The sequence below is a fragment of the Xiphophorus hellerii genome, chromosome 3, assembly GCF_003331165.1.
Source record: "Xiphophorus hellerii strain 12219 chromosome 3, Xiphophorus_hellerii-4.1, whole genome shotgun sequence".
NCBI classification, from domain to species: domain Eukaryota; kingdom Metazoa; phylum Chordata; class Actinopteri; order Cyprinodontiformes; family Poeciliidae; genus Xiphophorus; species Xiphophorus hellerii.
The window spans coordinates 19,846,279-19,860,383 of NC_045674.1; the positions used below are offsets into that span (position 1 = coordinate 19,846,279).

Sequence of the window (14,105 nt, forward strand, 5' to 3'; positions counted from 1 at the left end):
GTCCTATCAGTTCTAACATAGGTAGCCATATTGCATTTTGGGGTTGATAAAAAACATTTTTCTCTGTCTTCCTACTACTTTTCTACCTTCCAACTTGGAAATGTTAACCTCAACTAGTGTAGTTTTGTTATTCATTGTGTGAAATGAGGTTGAACTTGTTCTAAAATATTTGACACACTGATCCAATTTTCCATTAAACACTTGTTGCCACTGTGCAAATTCAAATAAGCCCATTTACAAAAACCGTAATTATCATCATTAGATGCATTTTTGCGTTCAAAATCTTATAAATTATATTGAAACTGAATATTAGTAGGGCCGTCGTTCTGTCAGTGTGTATAAAAAGTTTTTAAAAATCAGGTACTTCTTTTGAGTGGTGTTGGGTCACGTGATTTAGATCAACCATAGAGTAACAATGTATAGAAACACTTCTAATTTTCAAATTTGCAGCGTGTCTAATCTGCGCTTTTGTGTGCATTAGTCCAATTTATTGTTTAGTAAATCACACTATTACTAATCAAATGTATAATAAAAAGTATATAAATAGAACGTGTTGCTGACTTGTAAGTAACAGAAGGATAATTATATATTTTTTTAGTTTTATTATTGTGCTGATAATTTTTGATAATTCAGACTCGTGGTTGTTATCAGCGCCATAACTTAAGAACATCTATGTTTTGACACTTTATTATTATTATTTTCCTAATCTGAATCAAACTGACCCCACCGAAGAGTCCAAGCGGCAGCCATCTTGGCTGTCCCCATCACCACCAACGGCAACGCGCAGGAGGAAACGCACGATCTATGTGTTGTATTTCTAGGGTCAACTCTCTCAGTCAAACTAGCTTCAAAAAGCGGCTCGAGGTAACGTCCCCTTGTTTTTAGCATAATTGTATTATTCATACATTAGTATTGGTTTACTGTATTTACTCAACGCGCTTCAAATTGGTTATCAACCTATAAACGGTGTGTAAAATATAATTTTGAACTTAGTGCGGGAACAGACACGAAGTCTGGTTCTTTTTTGAATGGTAGGAGTGTTGTTAGCGCTAACTAGCTGCTATTAACCCGCTCAACTAGTCTGCTACTTTGTTTCTACCATTAGTTACATACAGATACACATATTAAAGGAAAAATAACTGGTAACTGGTTGGGTTCATTTTGCTACCTGGATACAGGCTCAGATTTGAATCATATAGTTTTTATTATGTCGCAATGTTTCAAACTGGCATGAAGCTAGTTAGCTTAGCTGGCGGCCTTAGTGTTACGTTCAACGTCAGCTCTAGCTACAACTTAAGAGGTTGATTTGACTTAAATATTAAATAAATATCAGAGTACACGTTTTGTGGAGTTTTTAGACATGTTATTTGGAGTTTTTGCCTTTTACATTCTTAATTAGTGTTTTTTTCAGTTTCATATTTATTCAGCATTTCTGTTTTGTCTTTATGGCACTGTGTTGTTGACGAAACTAAGGTGGTTTTGCGCGTAGTATTTGAATCTGAAGAATTTAGTGGGTTTTTTGCACATTGTTTTGAATCTTGAGTTGTCTTTTTTGCGTGAATCCAGCAAGGTTGTGTTGCAGCAGTGTCGTAGAATGGACTCAGACATTTTGAACATAGAGGACATAGTGATGGGACGAGGCTTGCCAGAACCACCACCACCACCCGCACCTCCCCATGAAAAGCCAGCAGCGCCATACAAACCCGTCATTCTGAACGGACCCCCGGTTCCTTCGGTCCAGTCCTGTAAGTGCTTCAGGGGGCCCAGTTTGAAGAAAGTTACTAGCATGAACAGAACCCTAACCGAGTCTGTGTGTGCTCTTTCAGACCAGCATGAAAACCTGCAGTGCTTCCAGTGCTTCATCACCTTCTGCAACGCCAAAGCCAAGGAGAGGCACATGAAGAAGAGCCACAGGGAGGAGTACAAACAGCAGCTTCAGCAGGTACAATTAACTAGAAATAGTTAGTCCGTTGTCATATTTGACTCGTCTTGGTTGAGGGAAATGAATATCTCAAAAGTTCAGTGTTTTAAAACATTTTGCTATCTTAAAATTTGATTTAATCACATAACCTATTTATATTACTAGCAATTGGTTCCCCTTTTTCAGTGTAATTTAAGATGTTTATTTGGCTTGGGGAGTAAAAAGGAAGTGATTTAGCCTGAAACAGTTTTAACTCGTGTTTCTCTGTATTCAATGTCTGCACAGGGAAACACACTGTTTACATGCTACGTGTGTGACCGCACGTTTCTGTCGTCTGAGGAATTAACGCAGCATCAGCCGACACACAGCAACGACGACAAGCCTTTCAAATGTGCTCACTGCAAGGAGAGCTTTAAAACGTTCTCCGAGGTAAGATTTTTTTTATTGCTTAAACAAATTTCTCAAATGTGAAAATTGGAAGCATTTAGGAAGCTGATTGGAAGCTATCAGGCAATTAGTGCATTTCCAACTTGCTTTGCACACACATTATCCCTCATTTTTTTACATGTTTTTTTTTTGGTAATGCTACAAGGTGAAGTGTATTTTAATGGGAATTTTGTAGGATAGATGTAAAGAATCCTTAATTTTCAAAGGTTTTTATGAAGAAAAACCTGGACTTTAGCATCCCTGATCAGCATAAAATCTCAAAATGCAGTAAGGTTTGTGATAGCAACATGACAATGTTTAAAATGTCTAAAGTGTCAGGTTTGAATTGCATACGATGAGCATTGTGCTCAGTACTTGGGTGTAAAATTATTCTGCTTTGATCCTTTGCAGCTCACAACCCACAGAAGACAGGTGTGTCCAGAGAAGCTGCTGGTGTGTAAAGATTGCAGCCAGACCTTTCGCAGTCCTGGACTGCTGCGTGCCCACCGTCTGACCCAGCATCCACGCCCTGATGAGAACGCAGAACAGCCCGAGGATCCATCCAAGCCTCATCGCTGTAAGAAGTGCGGCCAAGGATTTGAAGCGGAGTCTGAGCTGCAGGCGCACCAGGAGAAATACCCGGAAGGCCAACAGTGCAACGGCAGCGCTTCTCCTGTGAAGAAACGCGGTCGCCCTGCCAAAGCCGAAGACCCGGCCAGTTCTGAGAAAAAGGGAAAGCGGAAAAAGAAGGATGAGGCGGAGGTTTCCGAGGAGGCGACGAAGGCCGCCGCCACAGCGGAGCCTGCGGTAGCTGTGGGAGAAGACAAAGGAAAAGCAGGCGGAGCGAAGCGAGGTCGTCCTCCTAAAGCAGCAGCGGCGTCGGAAACAGAAGACAAAAAAGGTGCAGAGGATGACAGTCCGGCAAAGGAGAAGAAACCAAAAGAAGACCCCGCTCCGCCTCTCCAGATTCCGTGCACGGAGTGTGACCTCGCCTTCCCCGGTTTGGTTCAGCTGCGCGCTCACAAGAAGGAAAAACACACCCCACGGAAAGCCCATCCCTGCGAAGAATGTGAAGAGAGTTTTGCCCGTCCCGAGCAACTGGAAGCGCACACGTCACGGGCTCACGCCGTCGGCCGCTTGTCCTGTCCGACCTGCGGGAAGAGCTTCAGCCGGGAGCGCACCCTGCTGGCTCACCAGAAGAGCCACCCGGAGGAGAAGCCTGAAAACCCTGAAAAGTCAGGCTCCAATAGATAATTTAGACATGGGTAGACCACAGAATGTTTGTGGTTTTTCAGTAACTTAGTCATAAAATGTCCTTTTTTTTTTTTTCTTTGAAATTTGGTCGATACCACAGTTGAGATGTTTTAAACAAACTGGGAACGGTTTGTAGAATCAGGTTTTAGTCGGTTTTTAGTTTGATTATGAGTTGCTGAAGATGGACACATCTCATAAGTTAACTAACCAAGTTTTAAACATTTATTACACTGTTTCCCATGAAACAGTTCAGTTGTATAAAGAAGCAAGTTTAATTCACTTTTTAAATGATTTTGTTTTTAGTTTGAAGTGTGTGTTTTTGAATTTATTTGGCATTTTCGGTTGATTTACTCACTTTGTGAGGGTTTTTATTTGTAATTTTTTTTCAGTCTTTATTTCCCCTGCCCTAACAAATACAAGTACATACTTTAAATAATTAGATATCTTGTAGAGATGCTGTCTGAACATTAGACTGTATTTTAAAAGAAATGTGTTATGTACAGTTTCTGTTTTCATTATGGTTCTTATTTTGCTTCTTATCTTTTAAATTAAATTTCAATGTCAAAAAAATAATAATTCTGTGCTTTGCCTTGAAAGGACGGAGGCTGAACACTTCAGATGTAATCTACAGTGTTTGGCATGTGGGTGGAAAATAACCTTTATAATCCTGACTTTTCTTTTACTGGAAATTTCTACATCCTTTTTTTTTACTTGTTAAAGTAATATTTCCTGTCTTAAAAAGCTCCAGATTCCCATAAGAAATTGTATATCATATTATTCACTTGGTTTCTCCTCACTGTGTCTGAACACTGCAAACATGTAATAAACAGGCTGTCCCAAAGGGAAGCCACTGATGAAATAATTTGTTTTGTCTCTGTTTTCAGTTCTCAGTTGGCAACACGCTGATCCATAAGAACATGTGCATTGAAAATAAGGTTTTCATTTTGGCGTTTTGCATTATCAGTAGGGTTACTGATGCCGAGAGAAAACATTGAAGATGGAAGTGTGTAAACAGCTTTTGGCAAGGAGAGGTTTTTATGACTTTGAAGAGTTTGGATATTTCTTGCCCAGAGCACAAAGATGTGCATTTATGAACCTGTTTTATGACAATAATCAGTAAAATACTGAACAAGGGAGCATCTTTTAATGGTGGCCTAGAAAAGGCATTTTTTTTCATATGGCAGCATAACTGAAACTTACAATGATTTGTGTAGGTTTTGTAGTTTCATATTTGTAGTTGCAGTCTTTCTGTCAGCTAAGAAACCTCTCTTTATTCTACACTAAATCAGTCAAATGTGAGACGATCTGACTGTCCTACAGCAGAAGCTTGGGTTAAAGTGGGTTGTCTCGCAGCATACAGTGGGGCAGACCTGGGACTGAATAAATATAAATTTGCATGACAAGTCAATAGGAATGGCTACTGTTTGCACCCTAACAAATATTCCTGTGCACCCAGAGTGACTGATGACCAACCTTAGACTCACTGAGACAAGTGTAAAATATGATTTATTTATCTCTTCTAATACTTGATTGTTACATCTATATCTGGCGGTTGTATATAAATAAATTTGGTTTGACCGATTGATTAACAAGCACAATATCATTGACTTGTTAAACCTGAATTGATTTAGGATGCTTTCAGTGTGTAACATTTCTACAGTATGTGGGGAAAAATACTTTTGGTTTCTTCAAAAATATTGTTGAAAGTCTGTTTGTCCATCTATCTATATCAGACACTATCAGTGTGTGAATGCACAAAGTAACAGGAGGAGCTCATCGGGAAACCATTCACACGAAACACGCCAAATGCAAATCTGCAACACACTACAGGCAGGAATGAAAACATTGAAGTTGCTTATTCAGCCCAGGCAAAGTCCTCAACCTGGTTGAATTGTGTGGCAGGGCCTTGAAAGAGTTGTGCATAGATAAATGTCTGCAAATGTTGCATAGAAGTATGTGCCAAAATTCCTCCATAATGATGAGAGACTGATAGCATCGCAGAAAATGACTACTACAAGTTATTACCCGCGAAGGTGGTTCACCTGACTGATGAATCACATTGGCTGTAGCTTTTTTTCCATGACAACAACTGTCTACTGTATTGTGTATTGTCTCATTCACGGTTTTATCTGTCATGTGTTAATTAAATATAAATGTTAACAACTTTTATAATCAAGTTCTTTGCATGGACTTGAAACTCATCATGAGTAATACCCAAGTGCTTCTTGGGTATTATTTTGTTCTTTAGATCTTCATATTGAAACTGTGATGCATTTTGTTTGTGATAAATCATGAACATTAAGTTAATATGCACTATTCTTACTTAACATTATAAAACACATTATACTTAACGCCTCTTTAAGTTCTCCAAATCATATGAGATTTCAGCGACCAAATTAGTAGTGTGAAAATGCTCAGAACCTGTAGTTTTCTAAATGACTTTGATCCTGGTAGATAACAATAGATCATTCATCCACTTGTTTCATAATCTAAAAACCTGGGTCTTGTTTAAGGATCACACACTGCTGCCATCTTCAGTGGCAATAAATAATATTTAAAGGCTTTTTATCCATTGATGCCGTGTTTGTGGAATTTTTGAATAAAGTGATAAATTCTGCCAAAGTTGCTGCAAATATTTTTCATGGTAGGAGTCCATCGGCTATCTGCTGATTGGATATTATGAATGAATCAGGTTGACTTGAAATTATTTTAACAGCTGAATTTAATTTAACATCTTCTGCCTCCTTGTTTTTCATTTTTATGTGTGAAATAAAACATTAATTAATTAATACACCCATTTCTTTCTAATGTTGCAGAATATTTTATTGCAGACAAGCCCATAGTGACTCTGGAGGAGCCTCAGATTGAAGGGACAGAGCAAACATGTGGTGGAAGGTAATATCAGGCGTCTCAAACTCCAGTCCTCGAGGGCCGCAGTCCTGCAACTTTTAGATGTGCCTCTGCTGCACCACACCTGAATAGAATAATTAGGTCGTTAAGGCTCTGGAGAACTGATCTACACAAGGAGGAGGTAATTAAGCCATTTCATTCCAGCGTTTTGTACCTGTGGCACATCTAAAAACTGTGGGACTGCAGCCCTCGAGGACTGGAGTTTGAAACCCAGATGAAACCAAAACTGAATGTTTTATGTACAAAACCTTTTAAGACTGAACACACCATCCCCATCCTGACTCAGATTAGCATCAGGATATGGGGATATGTTTCTTCAGCAGGAGCAGGAAGGCTAACTGGATACAGGGCAGTCAGTCCTGGGAAAAAGCCTCTTAGAGGCTCCAAGAGAACTGAAAATTAAAGTTGTTAATGGAGTTTTAGCAAAGGAGAACTAGCAAGAGCAATAATTTGCTGGTAGAGACATACCACCATAGGCCTGTAGCAGTAACGCATCGAAAGATGGTTCCACAAAGTAATGACTCTGGAGGGCTGGTTGGAAATGCATGCCTAAATATTGAGATTCATATTTATAAGGGTAAAAATGATAACCATGATTTTTTTCCCCAACCACAATGACCCTTGAAATTTGTGGAAGTACCCAGTAAAATGTTATTATTGTCAAAAATTAGAAAACCACTGATAGCTTTCCTAGTTTTTCATCACCAAATTATTTTCCATATTGCCACACAACAGCATTACTCCATTAACTTGTGCTTTTATGCATTAAAAACAAAAAACCAGAAGTGCAATACCACTCCAGGGCAGCAGGTGGGCCAGAGAGCGCTATAGTGCCTCCCTCCCCTCCTGCCGCTGCTTCGTGCGTTTGCCTTTGTTGTCCTGGTCGCCGTTTACCATGGAAGCAGGTGAGAGCATTCGGCGGACTGTTTAGTTGCTATCGCTCTGCTTCCACGCCGTGGTGGCTACTTGTCTCGTTTTATGTGGGTTTTTTTTTCTTCTGCGCACAATATGTGTTCATTTTGGTTTGAAGAGCGCAAACATCGCATGTAAAGGCTGTGAGCGTACGCCGTACCACCACCATCATCATTCCTGCCAGGTGAGCCAGCGAACCAGTAAGGTGTGCCATAAAAGGAATTTCCGTTGGAAATAAATCCAATAATTGAAACGAGGAAGAGCCCGAGACGTTTAAACATGTTAAAGGCGAGTTTTAATCCAGACTCGTGAGGCTAATGAAAGAAAAAAAAATGTGCTTGTTGTTTATAGGGAGTAATCAAACGCTCCTCCTGCCAGCAATGTCCACCGACTCCACCCGTGATATCCTGCTGGCAGATCCGGGATTCCTGGATGTCCCGCCTGAGAGAGAGTCTCCATCAGGACGAAACCGGTCGGAAAAGCCTCTCCCACACTCTGCCGCCTCCATGGGAGACGTAAAGCAGAGGAGGCGGCTCAGAAGCGGACAAGAAGCAGTCAACGGGGCTGCTGCTCCTCCTGCGGGATCCACTAAAAGCGATCGTTCGACGGAGGCCCCTCAGCTGGGGGCTGAGCCGGGGAAAGACGGACAAAAAGACCCCCAGGTGGAGAACGTAGAGGCTCGGCAGGAGGTGGAGGACGACTCGGACGACAGTGATGTGTCCGAGGTATTTGAGGAAGAGGAGTTCGATGAGGAAGAAGATGAGGAGGACGAGGAGGAGCTAAGCAACGGTAAGACTGGATGAAATAAGGACCTGTAGTGGATTTAATGGCACATACTGCTATTAAAGAAAATCACTCGTGTTAACTCATAAAAGATGTACGGATCACATGATTTCTGACTGGTTATTGATTTTTATAAAGCTCTGACCTGTCGATGCAGATCTAGCTTTATTTTCACTTCCTTTTAGAGCTATGAAACAAGTGGCTCTCTGGATATAGTTGAAAATTAATGATAAAGTGCTTAATATAAACCGCATCACTGAAAATAAATAAAGACAATCGCCCAGTTTAAAGGTAAAGAAGACATGATGGAACAGTAATACGACTAGTATCACAAATTTAAAATTTAAATTTAAAAAGAGGAAATCACTATAAGTGACATGTTTCCAGGTTGGACCTGTGTGTGATTGAATTCAGCCCCCCAGATTGCAGAGTAAGCAAACCTTTACTTTAATGAAGAGACTTTATAAAAGTTACCAACATTTCCTAATCCAACATATTACATGGCAGCCGTCATGCATCTCTTCAAAAAGATAAAATAAAGCAACTTTGCTGTAAAAGCTTCAGATTATTTGCTGATAAACTGCTTTTTTTTGCTTCCTCCAAATTCATGTTTAGACACCCTAAACTCCTATCTGCCTCTTTTAGTAAAAACATTCACACTGAACACTGTTGTTTTGCTATGATATGGTGCCTCGACTGATCGGAAACAAGATTAGATTTTTAGATTTGGACCAGCCAATGGCTCATCAGTACTGGTTCAGCAGAGATTTTGACTACTAGTTGGTTTATAAATGGATCTCTAGTCATTTTAGCTGTTTGGCCTTTAATTGTGTTCTGGAAGAAAATTTCAGTACATATAAAACAACTGAGTAATGAATCAAATATGTATTAATGGGAGACTTTGGTATCATTTTCCCTGATGACTGGGACGTTTAATATTGAGTATTTTTAAATTTCAGTTAAATAAAGCTGTGACTAAAAGGGCAGTATTATGTAAAATAGACTTTTTTTGAGCTTTATGTTATAATGTTATTCCCGGTGTGTTGTGTTGATTCTTTCATGCATGTTTGAGAAATCCTCTAATTTCCATGACAACCATTCAGCTGTGCAAAATGCCTGGATGAACCTAGCACCGCCTTCGTGACGCAGCTCCTCCTCAGAGCTCCTGAGCTTCCGCATTACAGATGTTAAAGAAGTCAGCGACTTCCCTACTCAGTTCTTTCAGACTAGCCAGCAGCAATTAGCAGACACCTAGTGGAACTATGCATCTGCTGAGCTCATTATACGAGCTTCTTCTCAGTGAAATGCTGGTAAAAATGTTAAGTGGAGTTTCAAAAACAGCGGGAGTTCGGAGGCCCAATTTCATGGTGTAAGTAAAAAAGTAAAAATTCTTTTTTTTAACAACTGAAGGTAACATAGTCATTTGGTTGTGCTGTAATATTGCACTATTAAATCAAGTCTATAAGCACCTGAGAAAAATTAATTTTCTCTAAAAAATGTACCTGACTTTATTAACATCTGTCTTCAGGGAGAGTCTTGATCCAGTAGTTAAACGCATTTGATTTGTTTATTATTCATCAGCTGCTTTCCTCTCTGTATTCCCCACAGAGCAGAGTATCTCTGGTGACCACCGCTGCAGCGTCTGCGGCCTCCAGCTGCCCTCCAAGTTTAAACTCCAGGACCACATGAACCTGCACACGGGAGCGCGTCCATACTGCTGCGCCGAGTGCGGCAAGCGCTTCTGTCAGATCTACAACTACCGGCTCCACCTGCGCACGCACGCCAAGGCCAAACTGGAGCGCCACTGGTGTCGCATCTGTCTGACTGGCTTCTCCTCGCAGGAAGACCTGAAGCGGCACCTGTCCAGAACGCACTTCGAGGAGCAGTTCTACGAGTGCGACCTATGCAAGCGCGTGTTTGCCTCGCTGAAGGAGTGCGAGAACCACGTCCAGCTGCACAAGTGTATGGTCAACATCGTATGCGAGAAGTGCGGCCGCAGCTTCCGCACCGAGAAGTCTCTGGCACGGCACAAGAAGAAGAGGTGCCTTCACAGCTTTAAGTGCACGGACTGCGGGGAGACGTTCGCCAAGAAGAACGCTCTGCTGAAGCACAGCTTCTCGCACCTCGGCTTGCTGCCGTACACGTGCATACGGTGCCGCTGCCACTTCCGGCTGGCCAAGTTGTACCGGCAACACAAGTGCGAGCCTGAGCGCATCCACTGTGTGGCGTGCCTGCGAGAGTTTCCCAGTCAGGAGGACTTCCAGCGGCACAAAAAGGACACTGGCTGCTGGGGGAATCAGGAGCCCAACCAGAAAACAGACGAGATCCGCTGTCTGGAGTGCGGCCAGAGGTTTGACACCTCGGACGAGCTGAAGAAGCACGCCGGCGCTCACCAGAGGGTGCTGAAGTGCGCGGAGTGCGGGAAGGGCTTTCGTTCGGCCTTGCTGTTGATGTCCCACATGGGCGGTCACGCCGGGCAGTCACCCTGCTTCTGTCAGAGCTGCGGGCTGGGCTTCCCTCACCAGCAAAACTACGACATCCACCTCAAGACCTGCGGAAAGACTCCTCCATCTGCAGTAAGGGAACGACTTTTAAAGGATCAATCTGGTGTACCTGCATTGTTATCAGTTTTTTGGTAATCGGGGTTTAAAAAGGAATCAAAATAATGTAACTCTTGTACATGTAGGAAGTTCTCTTAATCATAATTTTATTCATTAAGGTTTGGAAGAGAGGCTTTCAATTCTTGTCATTCAGATAGTAAAAGTTAAACTGTGATGCTCAAAAAAATTATTCTTTAAAACTGAAAAAAGTCAAAATATTAGACCTTGTTTATTTTACCTAGATTCATAAATACAGCAGGTGAAATAAGTATTTAACTCATTACCAGTTTAGATGAACGTACTTCTAAATCGGACATGAAATCCTCACAAGACGTCTGTAACAGCTAATCCAGAAAAAAAAAGTCCAACTGATATGCATGAACAATGTTTAATACATAAAATAAAACAGGGAAAAACAGTGAAACCCTTACTGAAATTTATTTAATACTTTGTACTAAAGTCTTTGTTGGAGGAACTAGAAATATTAATCACCCAAGTGTGATTTTCACCCATTTTTCAACAAAAGTAGTTTTTAAATCCTAAAAACTTCTTCTATGAACTTTAACCTTTAGTTCCTTCCCTTCATATATTTTCTGCAGGATTCAGGTCATGTGACTGGCAGTGCCAACTTTTACTTTTTCTCTAAAACCAGTTTCACATAAACCCACTGCTGTCTGACTACTTGGCTTCTAGAATGGTACCTGTAAATATCACTCTGTCATTCATCCATCCATCTGGCCTCATTGCAACTTCAAACTTTAGTGTAGTTTATTAAGATTAACAGACCAACACAAAGCTTTGCAAAATCTATGAAAAATGATATTTGGTTTGAACATTTTTAACAGAATTTGTAAAAAGTGTTGTGTGTGTTTGCAACCCCCCTTAATTCAAACTTTGTAGAACCAGTTTTCACACCAATGAACACTAGACATCTTGCGAGTATGTAACTGGCTCATTTTCAGAAATTGTTTCCTTTTTGGCACTCTGTAATACTGACCAGGTTTGTTTAGTGCTTGTCTCATATTTGTCAACAGATTAATTTCCATGTGCCGTAAATTCCTGCTGCTCCTCTGTGGGCCTCCGGACTGGTTCTCTGTTGTCCAGCCTGTCAGTTTAGGTTGCCCTTACCTGATTTGTAAGGGCATTTTATTGGGAACATTTTTAAAACTATGTGTCATTTTTCTTCCACTTAATAATTATGCACTGCTTTGTGCTGGTCTATCACAAGAAATACTAATTACTATTAACGGAATAGAGTTCAAGGGGAAAAAAGTAACACGGTGAAAAACTGTCTTTTATTGAGTAATATCTAATCGTTTATACTCACTCGCGTCTACGTTTTATATTTCCAGATTCCACATGAAGATCGTGGTTTAATGTGTCTTTTGTACAGTATCTGACTTTGTCTTGGAGTTTTCAGGACACACAGTTTTAAAACTTGGGTTTTAATATGCTTCTGCAAACCAGAAGCATATATCTGGATACCAATAAAAATAAGAAAACTCGTTAAAAATGTCAGACAGCTTGGTGAGGCATATAGTGTCGGAATATGAGAAAACAGGCCAGTGTTTTTTTATTTCCGTTTGCTCAGCATGTTGTTTTTATTATTGCAAACATTAAAACATCATAAACATTTTTGACCACTAAAAAAAATGTTATTTCAAATTTATATTTTGACAGAAAAATGAATGGCCGAGTGGTTTTTTTGGGTTTTTTTTACTCTTAACTCGCACTGACCAACATGTCTCATAGTGACTTAAACAATTAAGCTTCCCTCCCTTATCACTGTGAGTGTTTTTTTTTTAATGATTTTGGTTTGCTTGTTGCAGAGCGTTCCTAAGAAACGTCATACCTCGAAGAGCTCGCTTCCTGGGAAAAAAGTTCTAAAGAAAGGCACAAAACCAACCTCTGCATCCAACATAGCCCCCGGTTCTAACGCTGCCTCAAACAGTGCTGCTGCGCCAGCGAAGGATCCCAGCAGTCCGAGGCTGCTCAGGACTGAGGCCGCGTCCTCTGACTCAGAGGGATTGTGGACACTAACTCTCGATGAGAAGCCGCCTCCCAGTATGAACCTGGTCGTGTTTCTCCCCGTCTGTCCGAGTCAAACTGACGGGCTGCCATCCGGGGTCCCACAGACACTACCAGTCGCCGCCGTTCAGGCCCTGCCTCAGGAGTCGCCGTCGTCACTGTCGAGCAACGAACTGCTGGGAGTGACCGCTGCTGTCGGAGCGTCGCTCAACCCCTGCCTGGAGTTGGTCACAGGCTTCCTGGGGCAGGAAACAGAAACGCCTTTGGATTTGTCCAAAAAGCTAAGCATGCTTAAAGACACCCCTTTTGTTTCAGTCAAGAGCGAGCCGAGCGAGTACGAAATCTCAGCGCAGGCTAACGATTCAGAAAAGCGAGGGAAAAGACACGAAACAGAGGGGCAGCTGGACACGTGCGGCGGGGCGAAGAGATGCAAGCTGGAGCCCGCGGTCGACTCTCCTCTCGGTGCTTACACAGCATCACCACTTCCTGGAGTGGAGGTGAAGAAAGCTTCTCTCTCTCCTGGTCCCGGTGTTGATGTGTGGTCCTCCACATGCAGCCAGCTGATAGACTGTAAACTAGAGAAAAACATCAAAATGGAAATGGACATTTAAAAGCTCAGCCTGTGCTGATGCATCAGAGGAAAAAAAAATAAAACTCACCCTGCAAAGAAAATGCATCGTATTTTGCAATAATTTTAGACAGGAATTATAAATGGCACTTATATTGTATTCCCAGTAGTAATAATGTGTGCACTTGAAATATTACACGAAGCAGGAAATATGATATCTATCATGCAGATTTATTATAACGACACGTCTCATTTCTTATTATGATTCCTTCAGTTTGTTGGGACTTTGAACAGAAATCTGGCAATAAATGGAAAAAAAACTAACGGTGCCTGTTTTCTGTTTAGAGTCAACAAGATATTCCACTGATGTGCAACTTTCTGTTTGAATGTGTATTCTGGATGAGGTGTGTGGAGAGAATGCAGAGTTATGTTGAATGTCTGACGGCCCCTGAAAACCTTGATTCTTTTACTGTGTGGGAAATCAACATTTTCCAGTGTTTGTGTGTACTTTTATTTTATTTTTTACTGCAAACATTTCAGTATTTAAAATGTTACAAATGGTACTGGTATTTGGCCAACTTGGGATTTACATTCACTGTGTTATGTATAATTCAGTTATACTGTTTTTCAAAGGCGAATAAATATTTGTTTTTTAAGCGAGATCCCTTTTGTGTCGTGTTACGATCGGGTTTGTTCCCACAAA

At 41.1% G+C, this 14,105-nt stretch overlaps 2 protein-coding genes across 3 annotated transcripts; both read left to right on the forward strand.

Moving 5' to 3' along the window:
- The first annotated feature begins 755 nt into the window (after window positions 1–755).
- On the forward strand, window positions 756–4,463 carry znf576.2 (zinc finger protein 576, tandem duplicate 2). Its single transcript, XM_032559186.1, has 5 exons — window positions 756–864; window positions 1,567–1,745; window positions 1,827–1,942; window positions 2,207–2,350; window positions 2,759–4,463. The coding sequence occupies exons 2-5, from the start codon at window positions 1,595–1,597 to the stop codon at window positions 3,599–3,601; spliced, it is 1,254 nt and encodes a 417-aa protein (XP_032415077.1). The 5' UTR covers window positions 756–864; window positions 1,567–1,594; the 3' UTR covers window positions 3,602–4,463.
- Window positions 4,464–7,357: 2,894 nt separating this feature from the next.
- On the forward strand, window positions 7,358–14,064 carry LOC116716918 (zinc finger protein 668). Of its 2 annotated transcripts, none has more exons than XM_032557896.1 (4): window positions 7,358–7,628; window positions 7,775–8,212; window positions 9,815–10,782; window positions 12,636–14,064. In XM_032557896.1, exons 2-4 carry the CDS (start codon window positions 7,804–7,806, stop codon window positions 13,443–13,445), a joined length of 2,187 nt encoding a protein of 728 aa, XP_032413787.1. In that variant the 5' UTR covers window positions 7,358–7,628; window positions 7,775–7,803; the 3' UTR covers window positions 13,446–14,064. The 2 variants fall into 2 exon arrangements, with proteins under 2 accessions (XP_032413787.1, XP_032413785.1); XM_032557894.1 differs by having other exon boundaries at window positions 7,359–7,607.
- The last annotated feature ends 41 nt before the right edge of the window (window positions 14,065–14,105 follow it).